Raw genomic sequence first — 19,948 nt, 5'->3', positions numbered from 1 at the left:
TTGGAACGACATGGGGGTAAGTGATTAATGACAAAATTTTCATTTTGGGGTGGAGTCTCCCTTTAAACATTTCCATGAAGGAGAATTTGCTGTCTAACACCTGCATGTTCATCTGTAAACATCTATAGAAATAAACATTTGGATTTGTGGTATAGTGCTCAGGGGTTTTTACTTTTCTAATCTTTGACTGGACCTCTGTTATTCCCATCATCTGCATTGGAAATGTCTGAGGTCACCAGCTAGGAATCGTGCCCCCATTAGACAGGCAGAAAGAGAGAAACCCTCATGTCCCTGTAGGAGGCCTATAAATAGAGTTAGCTTCCAAGAGGAACAGGGAAAAGTTGCAAGCGCATGTGTGCATGTGTGTGAACCAGTGTAAAGCGTTTGCCTTAGCGTGAGTGCTTATTTGCGTACATGATCAGGGGTGTGCCTCCATCAGAATATAAAGGAGCTGAGGAGTGAAATAAGGATTAGGGGATAAGAGAAAATTGAGCTGTCTCGGATACTGATACTGAGCCCTATTTATTCATCGCTTCTTTGGCATCTGTCATCAAATAGCAATATGGCAGAAGAACAAAAGTTCTCAGAAACATCTGTCCAACTGACTGAGGCCGCTCCACAGACTGTGGGCAGTGGTTTTACTGCCCCGGGAAACATTTATTCAGCCATTTTAAGCCGCAACGATGCTGTTAAAGATGCTAGGCGTCTCAAGGACTTTCAGGAGCTCAGAGACAAATATGTACTTAAGAAAGTGCTGTTTGAAGACCCGCTGTTCCCTGCCCAGGATTCCTCTCTCTTTTTCAGTGAAAAGTTCCCTCTAAAGCTTGAATGGAAGCGCCCGTCGGTGAGTGACCTACCATAAGGTGGCACTGTGCATGAGATCAGTTACATCTGACCCTCTGTGGAACAGTTGTTTGGATAAAATGATAATAGAATTTCTGCAGTTCTGCATGTGGATATTTTCTTCTTGGCTTATTCAAAATTAAAAATGTTTTTTAATTTGATTTAATTAAATTAAATTTGAAAAAATGAAATATTTTTAATTTAATTTGTATTTTTAACATTTCCCCCTTACATGCATAAAAAAATGATGTATATACTCAAACTGTTGATTAATAATTCATTGCAGTGTTTCAGTTGGTTTTATATACCTAAGCAACAATCAGTTACTTTTGTGTTCATTTGCTATCTGAATAGACAGCATGAGATAAGTTATTTTTTGCAGGCATGCCTTTAGAATGTGGCAGGGTTTCTGTAGTGTGTGTGCTGGGGACATGGTTGTGGTTTAGCATGCTCTGGAGTCTCAGGCAGCTGACTTGCCAAATCACGCATGCTTTGTTGTGCTAGTGCTTCAGAAAGCAGAGCTCTATCTGATAATAGACTTGTGTCAATAGGTTTGATATATGGCTCTATTTTCTTATCATCACTATTAAATAATGTAAACAAAGATGTTGAAGTAGCATCTTGTTTTTAAAGTATAGAAATGTGTCATGCATTTGCATTAGTGTTCTAAGTGAATATTTATGTAATGTTTTTCCTCAGTCCATCTCGTGACTTATTAAAAGTTGACCTATTTGTTTTGACTGATGTGTGACAGACATACACTAGATTCACTTCATAATACTGCTTCAGAGAATCAGGTTACTGGACATGGCCTGCAAGGCCTTTGCTAGGTTGTTAAATCAATTTTTGGATTGGTTTTGGATTTCACGCATTTTCATTTGCATTTACTGACACTTTAAAAATAATGAGAAGGATTTACATACTGTACTTGACCTCTTTTGAGATGCAGCTCATAAAAAGTTCCGGTCAGCAATTTTATGACCCATGGACAGCTGCTGAATTTCTGTGGTGGTGGCGCTGATCTTCACAGATCTTTACAGATATAGTCATATTCTTTTTCTGAAGCAAGTAGAAGTTTAAAAATACAGTTATCATGTCAAATATTTTTATAACCATTATACATATATTTTTCTCTTTCCTAAACAGGACATTTGTAGCAATCCACAGTTCATTCTTGGGGGAGCCAACAGGACAGATATCTGCCAAGGAGACCTGGGTATGAAAGTGCAAATGCATGACTTTCTAAATTCATAAAAATACATAATGTTTTTGGGGATGCACCAATATTAAAATTTAAGATAATATCAATAAGCAAATAATTATTTTTCTCTCATGGTCTTATGAATGGCCGATATTAAAAATTATATTGTGTCTAAAAATAAAATACAATTAAAAAAAATTCTGTTGTCTACAAATAATTTTATAAACAACTGAAATCAACCATTTTAAATGCTAAGTGAATTTAGGAACAGCATGAAAATTAGATATCCATTTTAAAATTTGCCAAAGATAACTTACATTTAGATTACTAAAGGTAATCTAACTACATAGCACCTGCTTGTGACCTGTATACAGGGATTTCCTTTCCTCTCAGAGTATCCAAATACTCTGTTGGAAAATAGATCAGTTGCGTGACGCAGAAGGCTTGCAGAAATGAAGAAAGTGTCTGCTGCGGTATCTGTGTTGCGTGCTGTGTTCCACAGAGGCATCCAGTGAATGCAAGAGGCGCACAGAGCAAAGGCCTTCTTTTCTGCACCTGTAGACTGTACAGCTTTGTATACCCAAAGGAGTTTCAGTTCTTTTTTATTTTTTAAAGCTTAAACCCTTTAAATTGTTTTTCATGAGCAATACTGCATTATTTATTTTTTATTATTATTTTTTTTTCCATTAGTTTTACTCTGGTAAAGGTGAGTCCACTATTTTAAATAATGAAAGTGAATGAGTACTGCATAAGTACAACTTATGCGTAATGCGTTATATTCCAAGCATAAAATATTTTTATATAGTACAAGATCTAACTGAATTGATATCTTGGTATCTAATAGTGTTATGCTGAACTCTATCCAAAACTATGGCATTTTTTCAAATTGCATTACAATTATCATGCATGCAGTTTCATTATTTTGTATTTAATTTTTAAATATTTTAGATATTTGCTAATATTTCTATGTATTGCTAATATTGTATTTCTGTTTTTATTTGTATTTGTATGACCATTAAAATGAACTAATGACTTAAAATGTTGATTAAAAGGTGGTGCAAACCCCTTAAACAGTGGGTTACAGCAAATATATACATTTTTACCTTACATTTCTATGTTGAAAATAAAATGTCACATTTAATAAAATAAAAAATAAAAAGTGTTGTAATGCTATGTAGTAAAACCTTATTTTTGATGGTATATTAACATCTGCAGGAGACTGCTGGCTGCTGGCTGCCATTGCTTGCCTGACCCTTAATGATATAGTTCTGAAGAGGGTGGTTCCTCATGACCAGAGCTTCACTGAAAACTATGCTGGCATTTTCCATTTCCAGGTATGAGCATCAAAACTGGACCATCCTTTACTGTCTAATGAATGAAGCACAAACTTAACTCTAAATTCTTCTAGTTCTGGCGCTATGGGGAGTGGGTGGATGTGGTTGTGGATGATCGACTTCCTACATACAAAAACCAGTTGGTGTTCACCAGGTCTGGACAGAAGAATGAATTTTGGAGTGCTCTTCTGGAGAAGGCATATGCAAAGTAAGTTTTTTTTGTAACACCATAATCCTTTGTCATAGTAGGCCTGTTTATGCTCTTCTAGATATCCTTAGTGTGTGTCATAAATCAGTTTAAGGTGCTTAATGTGATGGTTTGACTTCTGGATCCTAGACTACACGGCTCTTATGAGGCTTTAAAGGGAGGAAACTCACTGGAAGCGATGGAGGACTTCACTGGAGGATTAACTGAGTTCTATGAGATTACAGAGGCCCCGAAGGAGCTGTACAACATCATGAGAAAGGCTCTGAAGAGAGGATCCCTCATGAGCTGTGCCATTGATGTACGTATTCTAAATGAATTGGATGCTGTTCTGGATAAAAACCAGCTGAATCTGATAAATATATCTGATGCTTCTCTGTGTGTGCTAAAATCTAAAATGAAATAACTATTGAGCTTACTGTTACACACTCCACTTGTCTATGTTTGTACATTTCAGACTGACTGTCATTCTGTGGATTAGTGCTAGGATTTTTTAAGTCAGTTTTTCTGCATGTTACATCAATATGCCAGTAGGTGGCAGCAAGTGTTTTGAGTGCGTTCTTCTTTCAAATTATTTGTACAAAAAGAATGATTCAAGAAGGAAATGACTGGCTGCATTAATTAGTTAGCAAAAGTAATTAGTTTGTGTCCATTAAAAAAAATCTATGTTGTATGAATGTGTGAAGTGTAAATGTAATTCAGACAGTTTACATTTGTTATGTTGTCGTGATCTACCAGCATCAGTTGGCTTTTGGGTAGTAAAGTGTTCATCACATGTGCACTTTTTACACCTACTGTTTTATGAATAATATAAATTTGGTCATAATGCTCGTCTCACATGCTGTGTTTCATCTACTGTGTAGTAGGGAAGTATGAGATTTTACAATACAATGATTCTTTCAGGAACGAAACCCTACTATGTTTTGTTTGCTTAGAAATGTGAAATGGTTGATTGCTTGGGGTAAGTTTTGAACTATTTTTATTGGTGAAGCAAAAATAAACGATGTAAAAAAAAATAAAATGACTTAGTTGTTACATAATCACAGTCCAACTCGTGCTCACGTACGATATTGATTAATTATACAATTAACTGATATCAAATATATAATGAAGCATTTGAATAAAAACTGCTGCATTATTGTGACATTAATGTGACATGCCATTACATTTAGCTTCTTCTGCACAGGTTTTGGTTCCAACTGCTCAAAGGACTAAAACAGCATCTGGACTTGTGACAGGCCATGCATATTCAATCACTGGAGTTGAGCAGGTGGGCTTGTCATGTAATCGAGCATTTGTATCAAACTTCACGACAGTTCAGAGCATTGTGTGAGAATGCATGCAGTAAGTGTTATTTTAGTATCATTGAGATACTATTATAGTTTTGTAAATATTTTAATATTATTAATTTTTTTAATATTTTCTGTTTTAAATTTATTTATTATTATTATTATTATTTTAGAAACATTGCTTAGGAAATTACATTAAAAGTATGTTTTTTATATTTAATTATTTTATTTCAAGTAACGAAGTGTTTTTTTTATGGTTTTAGTTTTAACCCTGGTCCTAGCATCAGCTGCACCTTTAAATGCAATAGCAAAAACCTTGTTCACAGGGTAAACGCAAGGATGGTAAAGACCTAATGATCCGTCTGGTCCGTGTGCGAGACCCCTGGGGAGTTGCCCCCCCACCTGCCTGTAAATCTAATGACTGGGCTGCACTAGCCACATCTGAGCAAGACAAGGAGAGACTCCGGCCTACAGAGCAAGGGGAGTTCTGGTTAGTTCACAGCTTTATGAATCCCATCAGGCTTCCAGAAAGTCTCAAACAGTCTATTACACTTCATTTAATGCTCATAAATGGAAGCCGGAACCTCTAATAATTTTACTCATCTTTCTTCAAACAGATGTGCTTTGAGGAATTTAAGAAGAACTTCACCAAACTGGAGATCTGTAATCTCACCCCAGACACTCTTGAGGATGACCAGATGCTCAAGTGGAATGTGACCATACATGAGGGCCGATGGGTGAAAGGCTGCTCTGCTGGTGGCTGCAGAAACTTTCCAGGTATCTAGTATTATCTTGCAAAATTGTAGACTAGTTTGTCCTCATGAGATGGTTTTAAAAGCACCTTACATTAACAATACTGATATTTTTCATGGAGATGTGGCTTATATACTATACTATACTATACTATACTATACTATACTATACTATATATAACTTTTATTTTTAGAATAGCCATTTTCCTGGTTTAAGGTTTTTTCTTATATTTTATTTCAGCTCATTTTTATTTAATTTATATTAATGGAAATGTTTTTTATGGTTTTAAGTTCTTTTATTTATTTATTTATTTATTTATTTATTTAGAAAAAAAATACTATTTCACAATAATCCCTTTCTGTCCATTTTGACACAGATACGTACTGGACAAACCCTCAATTCCGCTTGGTTCTTCCAGAGGCGGATGCTAAAGAGAAGACCTGCACGGTGGTGGTGGCATTAATGCAGAAGGGCAGAAGAAAAGAGCGCAGCTTAGGTGCTACCCTACACAACATTGGGTTCGCCATCTATGAGGTGCGATCAATTAAACACACCCTCAGTACAAAGAACATTTCAACATACACTACATACGTAATTCACACTCTTTATTGACAACTATGGCTCCATAAAGAACCTTTGACATCCATAGAACCTTTCAAATGTGCAAAACATTCTTTGGAAAAAAGGTCCTTTAGGTTATATTCTTCACACTAAAAACTGAGAACTGTTCACTGGAAGGTTCTTCTATGGCACTGGTGTGAAAGCCCCTTTTTGGAACCTTAATTTTTAGACTAAATATGCAAGGCTAAAGTTAGTTACCTACAGTTTTTCAGGTAATTACCATGGTTGCTGATTTATTTCAATGCTGTTTTACCCACAGGTTCCTAAAGAGGTATGACTACATCTTGAAGAGACCGCAAATGATGACATCATATGTCAGTGTGACTGCGTTTAAACAGACACATCTTTGTTGTTTGCCAGTGCTTCATTCATTTTAAGTCCTTAAATCTGTTAATTACTGCATGATGTATTTGGTCATAGAAAACTTGTAAATATCAGGGAATTTTAAAGTTGTGATTTTAGGTCTGGAATACTATTTCTAAATAGAATACAGATTTTTCTCAGCTATAAAATATTTACTTAAAAAGAAAAAGTCATATTTCTTGAAATGTTCTATCTGCTATCTTGATTTTAGATGAAGGGCAACCAACAACAGCTGCCAAAGGATTTCTTCCTGTATAATGCTTCGACAGCTCGCTGCAAGTCTTACGTCAACATGCGTGAGGTAACGGAGCGTTTCTGCCTGAAACCGGGCGAGTATGTCATCATTCCATCCACCTTCGATCCCCACAAGGAAAGCGAGTTTCTGCTCAGAGTCTTCTCTGAGAGCAGGAGCAGCTCAGAGTGAGTCTTAACGTTGATTGTGCACGTCAAATCAGTCATTCTAATAATATTTACCAGTATTAATTACCAATACATTATTAGTTTAGTTATATAAATAAATATAATAACATATTTGCATAATTGTGTGTGTGTGTGTGTGTGTGTGTGTGTGTGTGTGTGTGTGTGTATATATATATATATATATATATATATATAATGTTTCATATACAAATGTACATATGTATCTGTTATTCTAAAGACTTTTCAATGAAAAGTTATTAAGTGTTTTAAATTTAAGCTCTTGTTACAGTCAGATATGTTTTTAAAAGAACCTCTTGACCTGCTGACAGCTGCATGTTTTCTCTCAGGGTTATAGATAAAGAGATTGAGGTGGAGCCTGTGGTGAGTCCACACCTGTCTCTGTCTGTCTGTCATGTTCTGTGGCACCTCATTCTACATCCTGTCTCTATGCTTGTCTATGATCACTACGTCAAGTGGTTTGGTCTCTTGAATGTAGTAGATCATTAATTTAGTGCCACCGAAAACAAAAGTAGTTCAGTTTTTTCTTCTTCTACATAATCACAAAAGAGAATAAAAAATATATTTTTTTTAATATGTTTCACTTTCTTATACCAACAGATGGATATCAAGAAGAAAATCAAGGTAAATATGGAAATGAGATTAAGATGTTCCATCAATTTCTTGATATTCTATGTCAGCCCATGTCAGATGATAGAAAGGATAAAAAAAGATGGAAAAGGAGGTGAAAAATCATTGTGATGTGATGTTCTGTTAATTGGCTGCACTGCTCTAGACACGCAGCTCTGTTTTCATCTTCAGTTCTGCTTCAGTAATGACAAACAGCATGCGCACAGCATGAGCTGGTACAGTATGTCAAAACTATAATTCATAATGACACTCAAAATCATAATAATAACCACAAAACTGCCTTGTTGTGATTTAATTTTTATATCACAACAGCCATGAAAAAAAGGAAAAATGTAGAAGCTCTGATCTAATGACCACTTGTAAGCAAAGATTAAGTGGATTTGCTCTATAAATTCTATAAACAAAATAAATATAAACTCTGAACTACTTAAAGGCACATGCACACATATTTAGATGTCCACTAATTTAGTTTGTTGTACATTCAGTATTTCTTATTTCTCATGTTTAGCCATTTGAGGAGGAGGAGACTGAAGAGGAAAAGCAGTTCAGAGCCATCTTTCAGCAGATAGCTGGAGACGTGAGTACAGTTATGGAAATGCACTTTTGAATGGCATAATCACTTCATACTATCATTGTGATTCTGTTTCTTCTTGCAGGACATGCAGATTAATGCCAATGAACTCAGAACTGTCCTTAACAGAGTGATTGCCAAACGTGTGTAAAAACTTACTGTCTGCCACTGATTCTCTTCTGTATGTCTCTGTCTGCAGGGTTTTGATAATCTATCCCTTTCTTTCCTCAGATAAAGAGTTGAAAACAGAGGGTTTCAGTCTGGAGAGCTGCAGAAGTATGATTGCACTTATGGATGTATCCTTCACTGTGCATTATGGGCAAATAACGTATGAAGTGAAGTGAAGTAAACGTGGCCAAATATGGTGACCCATACCAAGAATTTGTGCTCTGCATCTAACCCATCCAAGTGCACACACACAGTAGTGAACACACACCCGGAGCAAATCACCCCCCTACTCTTAAATAATACACTATTTGAAGGAACAGCCATTTATAATGGTGTCCAGAACTATAGTGGACATTATTGAGTGCACTCATTTAATCCTATGGCACATCGCAATAACAAGTGTACAACTGATGCATGCTCAACCACTAGCTCCCTCATTTTCATAATAATAATAATTTGATATTACAATTGTGTAAATAATAATAATTACAGTAGATATTAGAAATTTGTTACACATTTTATTGGTCCAAACTCCAGAGATATGTATTTTGTAAAACGTTATTACTTAATCAGAAACACCACAATAATTATTCACAATAATCAGCATAAAATCATTGGGTGCCCTCTCCCAACTTTAGAGGACCTTCACAGTTCCTGCTGTCTCAGGAGGGCTCACAGTATCATTAATTACTCCTCCTCACACCCTGGTCATTTTTTGTTCAATCTGTTACCATCACGCAGATGGTACAGAGCCATTAAAACAAGGACAAATCGAACCCAAACAGTTTTTATCCAGTAGCTGTACAAGCTTTAAATGGCTGAGGACTAATGTGAAGAAATATAGTATATGCACTTGTGTTTATTTTTTAATAGGTTTTGTGCGGTTTTTTTTTTTTTTTGTTTGTTTTTTGGTGTGTGCACTTTTTTTGGAATGAGAGACAAAATATAATTTCATATATATATAATTTAATTATATTTCAGTTATATTCATTTGGACTGTCAGACAAATGACAATAAAGGTATTCGTAATAAAATTGCTCTGTAAACACTTGCATAAGTGTGTCCCATTGGGTAATGAAAAGTTTTACACACTTGTGATCTTCACGTCCACTTGAACACTTGAGTCAAATACAGGAAATACATCAAGCAAGCAGACAAGTGGTCAAGTGCAAAGATCACAAGTGTGGGTATTTGACCAGGCCCTATGCATCTTGATTTCTGTAGATTGATATTTCTTGCTGCATGTGAACAGTGCCCCTTGTGGCCTGGATGATTTATCACAAATAGTTTTGGTATTTCAAGTTCAAAATTTGCCACATGCATGATGACACGCAGCCATACAAAAGTTCAGAAATGTGACTTAACCACGACACCTTAGACTGATGGGACAGGCCACCTAAACTTGCAAGAATTTAAACACTTATGGAACAAGATTAAAAAGTGGAAGGTATGCTTTTGTTTTTACCTTTATAAAGCAGGTCCAGTCATATTCTTTTGTAATACACTGTATTAGTTCAAGCCATAGACACATGGTTTCTCTGTTCATTTGTTTCAGCTGGTGTTCACACGTTACGACACAGACAAATCCAGTACGATCAGCAGTTTTGAGATGAGGAATGCTCTTACTGAAGCAGGTGAGGCAGTCTGATGTCTTTATTTAACTTCTAATTTGATGATTTACACATTTTTATTGGGCTGATCCCTAAGATATTTCTCTGTACCTCAGGTTTTCAACTCAACAATCAGCTGTATGACATTATTTGTATGCGATACGCCAATGAAAACATGGAGTTGGATTTCGACAGCTACATTAGCTGCTTAGTGCGACTCGAGGGAATGTTCAGTAAGTGTCATAGTCTTTTTTGTTCAGAAATATTTTTCTTCTAAAGTACCATTAAGTTCATTCAGGCATTACAACCAAGATTTTGAAATGAGACTGTAGCGATCGGATACTTGTAGTGAAAGATATTCTTCTACAGGGGCATTCAGAGCCTTTGACAGGGATGGAGATGGCATTATCAAGCTTAATGTTTTTGAGGTGAGCAGCATCATTTTTTTTCTTAATTCCTTTATTGAATATTAACAGAATAAACATTTACAAGCAGCATGAATTTGAATCATTATTTGTACTGATCACTTTACACTCTAAAAAGTTTCTGTTTTCTACACTATATACAGTGGCTTCAACTGACCATGTATGCCTAAAGACACAAACACAGATATAAGGTCAGCCTGGTGGAAAGCAAGTGGTCTTTTCCCATTTTCAACTTCCATTAAGTGGAGAAAGGTCTGGATCCGAATCAATTGTACTGTACACCACTGCAGGTTCTTTCTTCAGCAAATGCTGGTCTAGAACAAACTGGATTGACTATGAGCTACGGAACGGACCACGATGGCTCATTTATGTCTTATAAAAAGCACTTATTTGGTCGACTATCCCGTTAAGGTGACAGAATGTTGTCAAATTAAATGTCATGCCTAAAATGACACTCATTTGAACCCATCCTTGGAAAATGTGTGTGCTACTGTGCAACTGTAAATAATTCAACTGAATAAAGTGTACAACATTGCACTGTTCTATTCCAGTTGTTACCATAGCCATGATTTGCAAAGCATAAACAAACAGCACATAATAGTACAATAGATGTGTGTCATGACTGCAAACATATGGTTAACCGTGAGTATGAACAAAACTTCTTGTGCTGGAGTAGCAAGAACACAGATGATTACTATGATTACACACAACTTAACTGCTGTTCTGAAAATCTTAACTGACCTGAATCTTCAGCTGGATGGAGAATTTGTTGGACTCTGTAACATCTCCTTTCATGTCATTTTTTTCAAAACTGTAGGCAAGCAAACTTTTTTTTTTTTACATGTCAAGATAGAAATTAAATTTTTTCATGCCAGAATCGGAGCAAAAAAAAGGATGGTTAATGCACAATCCAATGTGATTTGCCATAAAACTACTATAAAACTAGAATTAAAGTCTGTTCTAATAGTGCAGTTATGGGCTTTGCAATGCGGTACTTGCTCACAGAGCTCAATTTAGTGTACTGAGAGGTATGTTGAGCATCAAATACTTCTGTGTTCCAGCTGCTCTGTGAGGCTCATTTGGTTACTGGAGTCCAATCCTTTCATCAGAGGTTCACAAAGCTGTCAAGATTCATTTAGCACCTCCTGCTCGTCACCAGGACCTGACAAAACATTTCAAGCACAAACATTGATAATGCATTATTATAAACATGCATAATTACACATATAATATTACATATTAATCTCAGACATATATGTATTTGGTTCAACTCTGAGTTAATATATTACAGATGTTACAAGAGCTCTTACTCTTCATATCCTGCAGAATCTTAATGCGCTTTGCCCTGAGCGAGGCCATTTCTGAGGTTACCTGACAACAGAGTTTATAATGTTAAATGATTAATGCATTATTAGTACAGTTTCAGTATAATAAATATCCTATTGCATTAGTGTATATATATATATATATATATATATATATATATATATATATATATATATATATATATATATATATCTCATAGTGCATTATACATTTTAGGAGTATTATTGTAGTATAAATTGGCTACAGAAAAGAAAAGTGGGGAAAAATATCTTTGTCTTACTGTGAGCAAAGCTGCTCATGAAGTATGTAAAGAGCCTGTAATGCATATTAATAGAACAGCCATGTACCTCTTGTTTAACAGCTAGTAGACGCTGAACTTCTGTGAATGCGCTCTGCAGGGTGGAGTAGGCCTGGAACAGCTGCTCACCTACATTCTCCAAAGAGCTGGATAACTCCTCTTCTTTCAAAGACAGCGATATCAACTTATTCACTTTTCCTGAAAATCAGAAACACACAGATGAACATTATGACATGTGCCAGTGTGTTTCTGGAAGAGACAGCGCTGGATAATCAGTTACAGCTGTTTTAACATCTATTAAAGGGGTCATATGAAGCGATTTCAATTTTTCCTTTCTCTTTGGAGTGTTACAAGCTCTTGGTGCATGAAGAAGATCTGTAAAGCTGCAAAGACTAAAATCTCAAATCCAAAGAGATATTCTTTATCAAAGTTAAGATTCTGCCACACCCTCCTAAAACAGCTAATTCAAACACGCCCCCACATGTCTACGTCACTATGTAGAAATATTTGCATAATGCCGCCCAAATGTTCACGCAAAGAAAGAAGGCGTGGTTTCAGTAACTGCAGTTAGTGTTGAAGCACTCATGTCAGGGAGATGCTGTGTGTAGGCGAAAGCAAAAGCACTTTATTTGGCCTTCCGAAAGTAGATGCATTTAGGAATCTTTAAGATTATTTACAACAGAGCTGCAACGCATTTATGGACGACCGTTTCGTGAACCTAGAAGAGGAGGTCATTCAGACTTTGCTACGACAATATGGCGCTTCTGAATCAGCTACTGTAAGTACAGTATGTTTTGTTATTAGTTAAGTATTTGCTATTGAATGTTCAAATGAAGAGTTTTGCATGTCGTGTGTGTGTTTGAGAGAGAGAGAGGGTCACACAGTGGAGTCAGCTGTCTTTACCGTCCGTGGCTTGTGTACTGCAAACACATACAAGCTTCATCGCTGTGTACGTCACGCGACTGTTCTTCTTTAGGACTTGAACTAATGGTGAAACTAAGGACATTATTAACTGTCTTTACATTTATTTTGAAAGTTGAAGCTCGCGATTATGGAAAAGGGCGTTACATTTCTGATGAGTGCTTGTGATGTTCGGCCAATCACAATGCACTGGATCAGTTAGCGAATCAGAGCAGACTGTGCTTGTCAGAAGGAGGGCGCTAGAAAATGACACGCTTGAGAAAGGCGGGGCATAGAGGACCTACAATAATGTACAGTATTTGAAAAATAATGTGTTTTTTGAACATTAAAGCATGTCAACATATTCTGTTACTCCAAATACACAAAATAATGATCTTCAAAAAAAAGCATCATATGACCCCTTTAAATATTTCATGATGGATCTGTGTTATTTGAAACAAGGACATTTTAACATATTTGACTTATTCTCCCAATAAAATTTAAAATAGGAAATCTAAATTTGCTTTTTTGCATTGATAAAATGAGATAATTTAAATAAAAAGAATTCCATTCTTAATTTATTTAAATAAGAGATGTTAATTAAAGCTGTAATAAAACTGAATACTCACTTTTTCTGGATATTTTGTCGTTTGTCTCAGGATTCAGATCATGTGAATCGTCCTGTAAAACGAATAAAAACTCTGATACATTTCTATGAATTCCAGGTACTTCTATTAGACACAACATCACCCTGAAACTCCTTTACTTGTTTTTTTGCCTTGGTTTTCTGGACGTTGCAGGAGATGGCTTTAAAGCTGCTGTGATGCTCCAGTGATGTTTCTCCCTGTTCTGTCTCACACTCATTTGATTTGTTTTTTTTTTTGTTGATATGGTGATTTTTATGCCGAATTTCGAACATCTCAGCCGGGACAGTTACAGGCGGAAGAAAATCTGCGTATGGTTCTTGTCCACTCATACAATCTCTAGGGAAAAAAAAAAAGATGTCAAAGAGATCATAGTTTAAATGTTAGAGACATCAGACCTTCATCTAAGGTTAGGAAGACTTTTAAGACTGAAACATGCTCTTGGATCCAATTTTATGGCTAACTCTCAAGAGACTATAAAAGAATTTAAGCAAATAATAAAACTCATAATTTATTCACCTGGTCATGCTGTGTTCACTCTGTGATGCTGCTCTGTTTACTTTTAACATAGACTTTTTGGAACAAGTGTGTAGTGGAGGATTAAGAACAACAGCTTCATTCCCAGCTGCTGCCTTCCGTGTTAAACAAACTCCCCTTGCTGCTGTCAAGTTGGGTATGTTGGCCTCCATCCTGCTTTGGACCAGTCCAGGGGAACATGTCGGCTCAGCAGCAGCACCAGATTTAGTTTCTGGAGTCACGTCGTTCACACAAACATCTGTAACTTTTCCATCCCGGTTGGGACGAGTGCCATGAGCAGACATTGCTTGAGGAATATTTTCTGATGGTCTTTCAAGACAAGGCCTTTTCACAAGCGGCTCATTTGATCTGTCCACGTCAAGCATGCTCTCTTGTCTCTGTGTAGGCAGGTTTTGGTTATGCTGGATAGATGCTGGATGGTCATTTTGATTTTCCCAAAAGGAATTGAAATGGAATGATGGTGGCAACTGGTTAGCTTCGAACTCCTCATTCACCGTGAAAGGTGTTGTACAATGCTCGTTCTCAGCTGTGCTTCTTATCTGAATTAACCTCACTGACTTATGCCTTTTTGCTTTCCACTTCTTCATTTTCTCTTTCTTTTTCATAAATCTAACAAGAAAGAAACAAGTCTTACAGCATAAAACTAATGCTGCTGACCAAATAACTGACAAACTCGAATGCATTTGAATCATTCAACCATCAGCCATTCAAAAGATGTAGAATTAAACAAATAACCACATGAATGAGCTGACAATGAGCTTACCTTTCATGGTCTCTTTGTGAACAAAGGTCTTTAAGCTCATTAAATTCAACACTGTAGTCCACTGTATTTTTTCCAAGTTTTCTATTTTTCGTCAATTCTGATAGCTTCATTTTATGATATTGGGTGGAAATATGCTTCTTAAACTCTGCTATTCCTGTCACAGTCATTTCGCAGGCCCAACACTTATGCTCGTGTTCACTATAAGAAGAAAAGCATATATTTGACGTTGCATTAATAAAGATGAAGTTTAGCTTGTAATCATTTACTTACTCTTGTGGCTTTTTTCCATGGAAGTCAAAAGGAGTTATTAAGCAGAATGTCTAAGTGGCTTACGTGGCTCTTTTTGGAGCTTCACCAAGGCTGCATTTATTTGATCAAAAATCATTCTAATATGATGATTTGCTGCTTAAGAAATATTTCATATTATTATCAATGTTTCGGCTAAACATTTATTTTGTGGAAACTGCCATTTTGTTTTTTTAAGGATTCTTTGATGAATAGAAAGCTCAAAAGAACACAGTTTATTTTGAAATGGAAATCTTTTGTAAGCTCATAAAAGTCTTTGCTGTCCATTTTTAAATAATGAGTAAAAAATAAAATATTTTTTTTATTTCTGTGTGAATTTTCTTTTATAGCAGGGCATAACAAACAACACTTTTTAGTTCCATACCTGCCCTTCAATTGCTCAACTGTCTGATGGTGGATATAACTGTGCATATGTTTGTCCCACTCCTGTTACAACAAAGACAAGGTTAATTATAAAAGGATAGATCTATATCCATAGCCATAATTCGCCTAAACATTACAGCCTAAAATGACCCTAAAACATTACATTTGGGAAAGCAAACACCAATATTTATAGGTCCACCATTACACCATACACAAAAGTATTTCTTACTGATAGTATGATTTTAATTCCCTGAACAATTATAAAGCTGAATATTGTAGGCTCCATCCAACATTGGTTCTCTCATAGGGAAAGTAGTACTGTCCTGTACATTATATATATATATATACACACACAAACACCGTTTATACTCTTAATTTACTCTACCAAAACACTAAATTACTGACCTGTTCAGGGAACCGATGATGGCAGATAGAACATCTATCCAGATCTTTTCGTTCTCTCCTAAAATAGATAAAAATTAATTTTTCATCTTTGGATCTAGTTCATAAACAAATTATTATCGATAAAATAAGCAAACTCATTTTAAACAGCAAATTTGTCCAAATTTAACAGCATTTCTTTTTAAAAACATTTATTGTTAACAATACAGATAGATGTATTTAATGTATAAGGTAACAAACTTACCTGTCTTGCTTTCTTAGATCAAAAAGGTCATTATCAGTCATGTCAACATTGTAGTCCGCTTTAAAAGGTTTTCTTTTATGTCTTTTATCTTGGAGTTGAAACAGATTTTGTGTGTGCGTTTGGGCAGCAATATGCTCCTTGTACTGCTCTAGTCCCATCACAGATACATCACATGCCCAACACTTATGCAGCTGTTCACTGCAACAACAAAAATGTTCATTTCAACTTCCTTCATATAGCTGAGAAAGACATGATAATCAGTTCAGAGTAATTCCATACCTGCCCTTGATCTTCTCAATTGCTTCATGGTGGAAATAAGAATGCATATGCTTATCTATAACCTGTAAGAACAAAATATATACAGCTAATCAAGTAGTGAGAGGCATAAAAGAAAACACATCGTTTTCATTCTGAACTTCCTCTCCACTGATTGCATTGCATTTAATATATTAAAAAATATACCAAACATTTTGATGACTCATCCTGCACTAACTTGTGTTGTCCAATCAAATATCTACAATGCCCCGCACCGTTGTAGCATCTGCAACAAACTAGCAAATACCAAATAATGGTTCATAGCTATGACAAAAAAAATAAAATAAAATAGAAGGCAAAAGGGTGCAGGTCCTTCAATATATACTGCACACACACTCACACACACACAAAAAGACTAAACCATATTTGTGTTTTAATGTATCTGAAGGCACAATACTAAAGTAGCCATACCCTTTTTATAGACGCAACAGATGACAACAAATAATACGATTAAAACACTAAATCGTTTCAAAAAGAAATAGTTAAACAAACCTTCTGTTTGTACTGCTGACCGCAGATATAACAGCTAACATTAACGTTAATGCCAAAGTTGACGTTGGTTTTCTTGGTCTTTTTGCTCATCGTTGTGGTGTTTCTGAGCGTAAACGAAAGAAAGAAATCCTCGTTCACAGTCACTACGGTCACAGTGTTTTGATTTACAAAATAGAGCTAGCGATTATATTTATACATTTTAATCGATGCTAAACATTCAGAGCATTCACTCTAGCTGGAACACTCCTGTCATTACATTAATCAGGCCACCCACAGATAAACACAAAATGAGAGACTACTGATCAATTTCATATCAGTCTTAAGAGATAAGTCACAAAGGCAGTCCTTTCAAAAAGACCGTTTTTATAAGTTTTCAGTGTGTTGCGATGCCCGTCCACGTGTTTGCTGCTGAATCAGTCCATGTCTACTGGATTCTGTTGCCAGATCTCGTAAAAACAAGCTATTACGTGTCCAACCTACGCAAATTCTCTAACCAAAATAAGTCCAAATAAGCGACCAAACTTAAGATTTAATAGGATTGAAAAAGCTTTCGGGAAATGTATGTAGGGAAAGTGTAATTCGTGACTTTACACGTTTATAAACGACTTTTCGTTTATTTTCTGCAGACATGGCAACACTGCTGTAAGCGCTGACACAGAAATCTTGAGTACTTTATGTTGCTTGAGATATTGGTGATGCTTCAATTAGTTTTGCGGTTGACTTTTAATTTTTATATTAATTAAAAAAAATATATATAAATAACAATTCTTGTGCAAACCTGATAAAAATAATGCAAAATTCAATTTATTTTCATTATATTCAGAAATAAAAAATAATAATTAAACCATTTCTCTGTAGCCCTTACAGTCAAAATGCAATAACATGGTTTGAGTTCCTTGTAATGTAGAGTTTACTGTAGAAATTACTTTGCATTTCTCATATATTTATTTACTTACCTTCAAATCATTATTAGCTGTAATCTCAGATGTGACGAATGCACCGCTGGAGGCACTACAGTTCGTACAGAGAAGAATCCACCGAAGAAGAAGACGAACACGGAAGCGTCTCAGTGTTTCTAATCTGCACTACTGTATTAGTTTTATTCGTCTCATACGAAATGTGTACTGGTTGTGTGCAGAAACAGTATCCTGACAGGGTGAGTTCATGATCAATGCTGACTGCACATTTGTCCGAATCCTTCTGCTGTTAACTTATTTGCTATCTGCTCTTTTAATGCCATTAAAGTGTATAGAGGTAAAAGCAGCGCTGGCTGTTGTTTTCCAGCCAAAGTTGAATAGCACTGCGCTCCTGTGTGCTGAATACTTCTAAAGTATTCTTCTTGGAACCCAACTGAACTTGCATTAGGAATTTACCTCTTTTTAAAAAAATCCATTTGATAGCACGAAACAGAGTTTGTTTGGGTTGTTTATGTTTTGTGCATAGGGTCATACCTGTCTGGAGAATGGTTCATATCTTATGAACTTTCTCGGCTGCGCTAACTGTCACCAGCGGGACTTTGTGCTGATCAGCGACAGGACGATGGTGAATGAAGATGAGGAGGAGATTGTCACTTACCTGCGTGAGTCACGTGACTTCAGTATGCGTAAATATTCTGTAAAATGTGTCATCACCGTAACTCCTGCTTTTCCTCAGATATGTGCAAGAACTGTGATCACGTCATAGCCAGACACGAGTACACCTTCACTGTGGTGGACGACTATCAGGTGAGCCTTGCTCTCAATTCAGTTACTAAATAAAAGTACATAAATACTAAAATGTGGGGCAGTTTTTTTTAGTTTGTTTAGGCTTTTTTATTTTCATATTTGCAGGAATACACAATGTTGTGCATGTTGTGTGGAAAAGCAGAGGATTCCATCAGTGTGCTGCCAGACGATCCCAGACAAACAGCGCCTCTGTTCTAGAGTATTTGCCCAGACACAGAGACAGGGAATTGACTTCTTTGTGAAGAAGCATGGTTATGCATGATGGAGGGAGCCATAAGACATGCAACATTTTATATACGCTTAGCACTGGAGAAGGACATGCTGTCAGGTTTAATCCAGAAGAATATACCGCAGAATTCATTGTGCTCTCTGTTTCTACTGCTTCAGGGAAGGCTCTAAGGTTCACAGCACAGCTCTTACTCATAAAGATACAAGAATTTGAGTCATTCACAAATATTAAACCTTATTAGGAATCGCTTGTGTTTTTCTGATGATCATCCTATGTTTGATTCACTCAAAGTGTTTCGAACCCTGTTTCTGCCAAATTGAAAAATAAAAAAGATGATTACAAATCTTTTTATCACAATTCAGACTTTTTTCTTGCAATTTTGAGAAAAAAAGTCAGAATTGTGAGATGTTAACCCTAATTTCAAGAACGTTTGTTTTCTGCTACATTATAAAAAAATAAACAAGGTAATTCTGATGTTTTTTCCAAATTGTAAGATGAAAAGTTGCAGTTACCTTGTCTATTTCATTCCGTGGCAGAAACAAGCTTCCATAAAAGTGTTATTTTATTTCCCATGTTAAAATGCTTTCTCTTATCCTATCTTAATATGCACAATGTTGCTCTGTTGCCAATTCTATGAGTCTGCAGTAGGAATATCTGTTTGACTGACCAAGATAGGTTAGGTTTGAGTGGATAATCAGTTTGTTAATCACAGATAGGATTTTTGTTTCTATGCAGCACTTAGATATACATAAGTCAAGACTGGATTAGACAGATCAAATATTTTTAAAATGGTACACACGAAAATAGATTCCTGCTTGTTATTACTGATAATTTCATTTAAAGTAAATATGTCTTACTGTATTTCCAGTATTTATGCAACAGAATATTTTGTATGCTTTGTTTAAATAAACTATGAAACAATGCATTTTATGTTTATTAAGCTAATGACAGCAT

The 19,948-nt window shown here is 35.8% G+C and overlaps 3 protein-coding genes across 5 annotated transcripts; 2 read left to right on the top strand and 1 right to left on the bottom strand.

Annotated features, from left to right (window-relative positions):
• Positions 1-308: 308 nt before the first annotated feature.
• Positions 309-10,986, top strand: capn3b (calpain 3b). 3 transcript variants are annotated; one of them, XM_042746496.1, is made up of 21 exons: positions 309-844; positions 1,990-2,059; positions 3,260-3,378; positions 3,453-3,586; positions 3,716-3,884; positions 4,770-4,853; positions 5,199-5,363; positions 5,490-5,649; positions 6,002-6,159; positions 6,506-6,517; positions 6,821-7,029; positions 7,377-7,410; positions 7,648-7,671; positions 8,186-8,254; positions 8,334-8,391; positions 8,480-8,544; positions 9,795-9,863; positions 9,972-10,050; positions 10,143-10,259; positions 10,396-10,454; positions 10,595-10,986. In XM_042746496.1, exons 1-21 carry the CDS (start codon positions 563-565, stop codon positions 10,619-10,621), a joined length of 2,163 nt encoding a protein of 720 aa, XP_042602430.1. In that variant the 5' UTR covers positions 309-562; the 3' UTR covers positions 10,622-10,986. The 3 variants fall into 3 exon arrangements, with proteins under 3 accessions (XP_042602430.1, XP_042602431.1, XP_042602432.1); XM_042746497.1 differs by lacking the exons at positions 309-844; positions 1,990-2,059; positions 3,260-3,378; positions 3,453-3,586; positions 3,716-3,884 and having other exon boundaries at positions 4,795-4,927; XM_042746498.1 differs by lacking the exons at positions 309-844; positions 1,990-2,059; positions 3,260-3,378; ... (3 more) ...; positions 5,199-5,363; positions 5,490-5,649 and having other exon boundaries at positions 6,018-6,159; positions 6,506-6,560.
• znf106b (zinc finger protein 106b) lies at positions 10,593-18,136 on the bottom strand. The gene is made up of 13 exons (XM_042747484.1): positions 17,998-18,136; positions 17,042-17,144; positions 16,514-16,575; positions 16,235-16,432; positions 15,994-16,051; positions 15,590-15,651; positions 14,920-15,117; positions 14,139-14,765; positions 13,742-13,958; positions 13,605-13,656; positions 12,125-12,273; positions 11,762-11,822; positions 10,593-11,613 (listed from the first exon to the last, which is right to left on the bottom strand). Exons 2-13 carry the CDS (start codon positions 17,129-17,131, stop codon positions 11,576-11,578), a joined length of 1,812 nt encoding a protein of 603 aa, XP_042603418.1. The 5' UTR covers positions 17,132-17,144; positions 17,998-18,136; the 3' UTR covers positions 10,593-11,575.
• On the top strand, positions 18,062-19,919 carry churc1 (churchill domain containing 1). Its single transcript, XM_019068972.2, has 4 exons — positions 18,062-18,197; positions 18,485-18,620; positions 18,695-18,765; positions 18,871-19,919. Exons 1-4 carry the CDS (start codon positions 18,159-18,161, stop codon positions 18,961-18,963), a joined length of 339 nt encoding a protein of 112 aa, XP_018924517.1. The 5' UTR covers positions 18,062-18,158; the 3' UTR covers positions 18,964-19,919.
• The last annotated feature ends 29 nt before the right edge of the window (positions 19,920-19,948 follow it).

The sequence above is a fragment of the Cyprinus carpio genome, chromosome B20 (assembly GCF_018340385.1).
Source record: "Cyprinus carpio isolate SPL01 chromosome B20, ASM1834038v1, whole genome shotgun sequence".
In the NCBI taxonomy this organism is placed as follows: Eukaryota; Metazoa; Chordata; class Actinopteri; order Cypriniformes; family Cyprinidae; genus Cyprinus; species Cyprinus carpio.
Note: the sequence above shows the minus strand (reverse complement) of the source record. Positions and strands in the feature narration are given on the sequence as shown.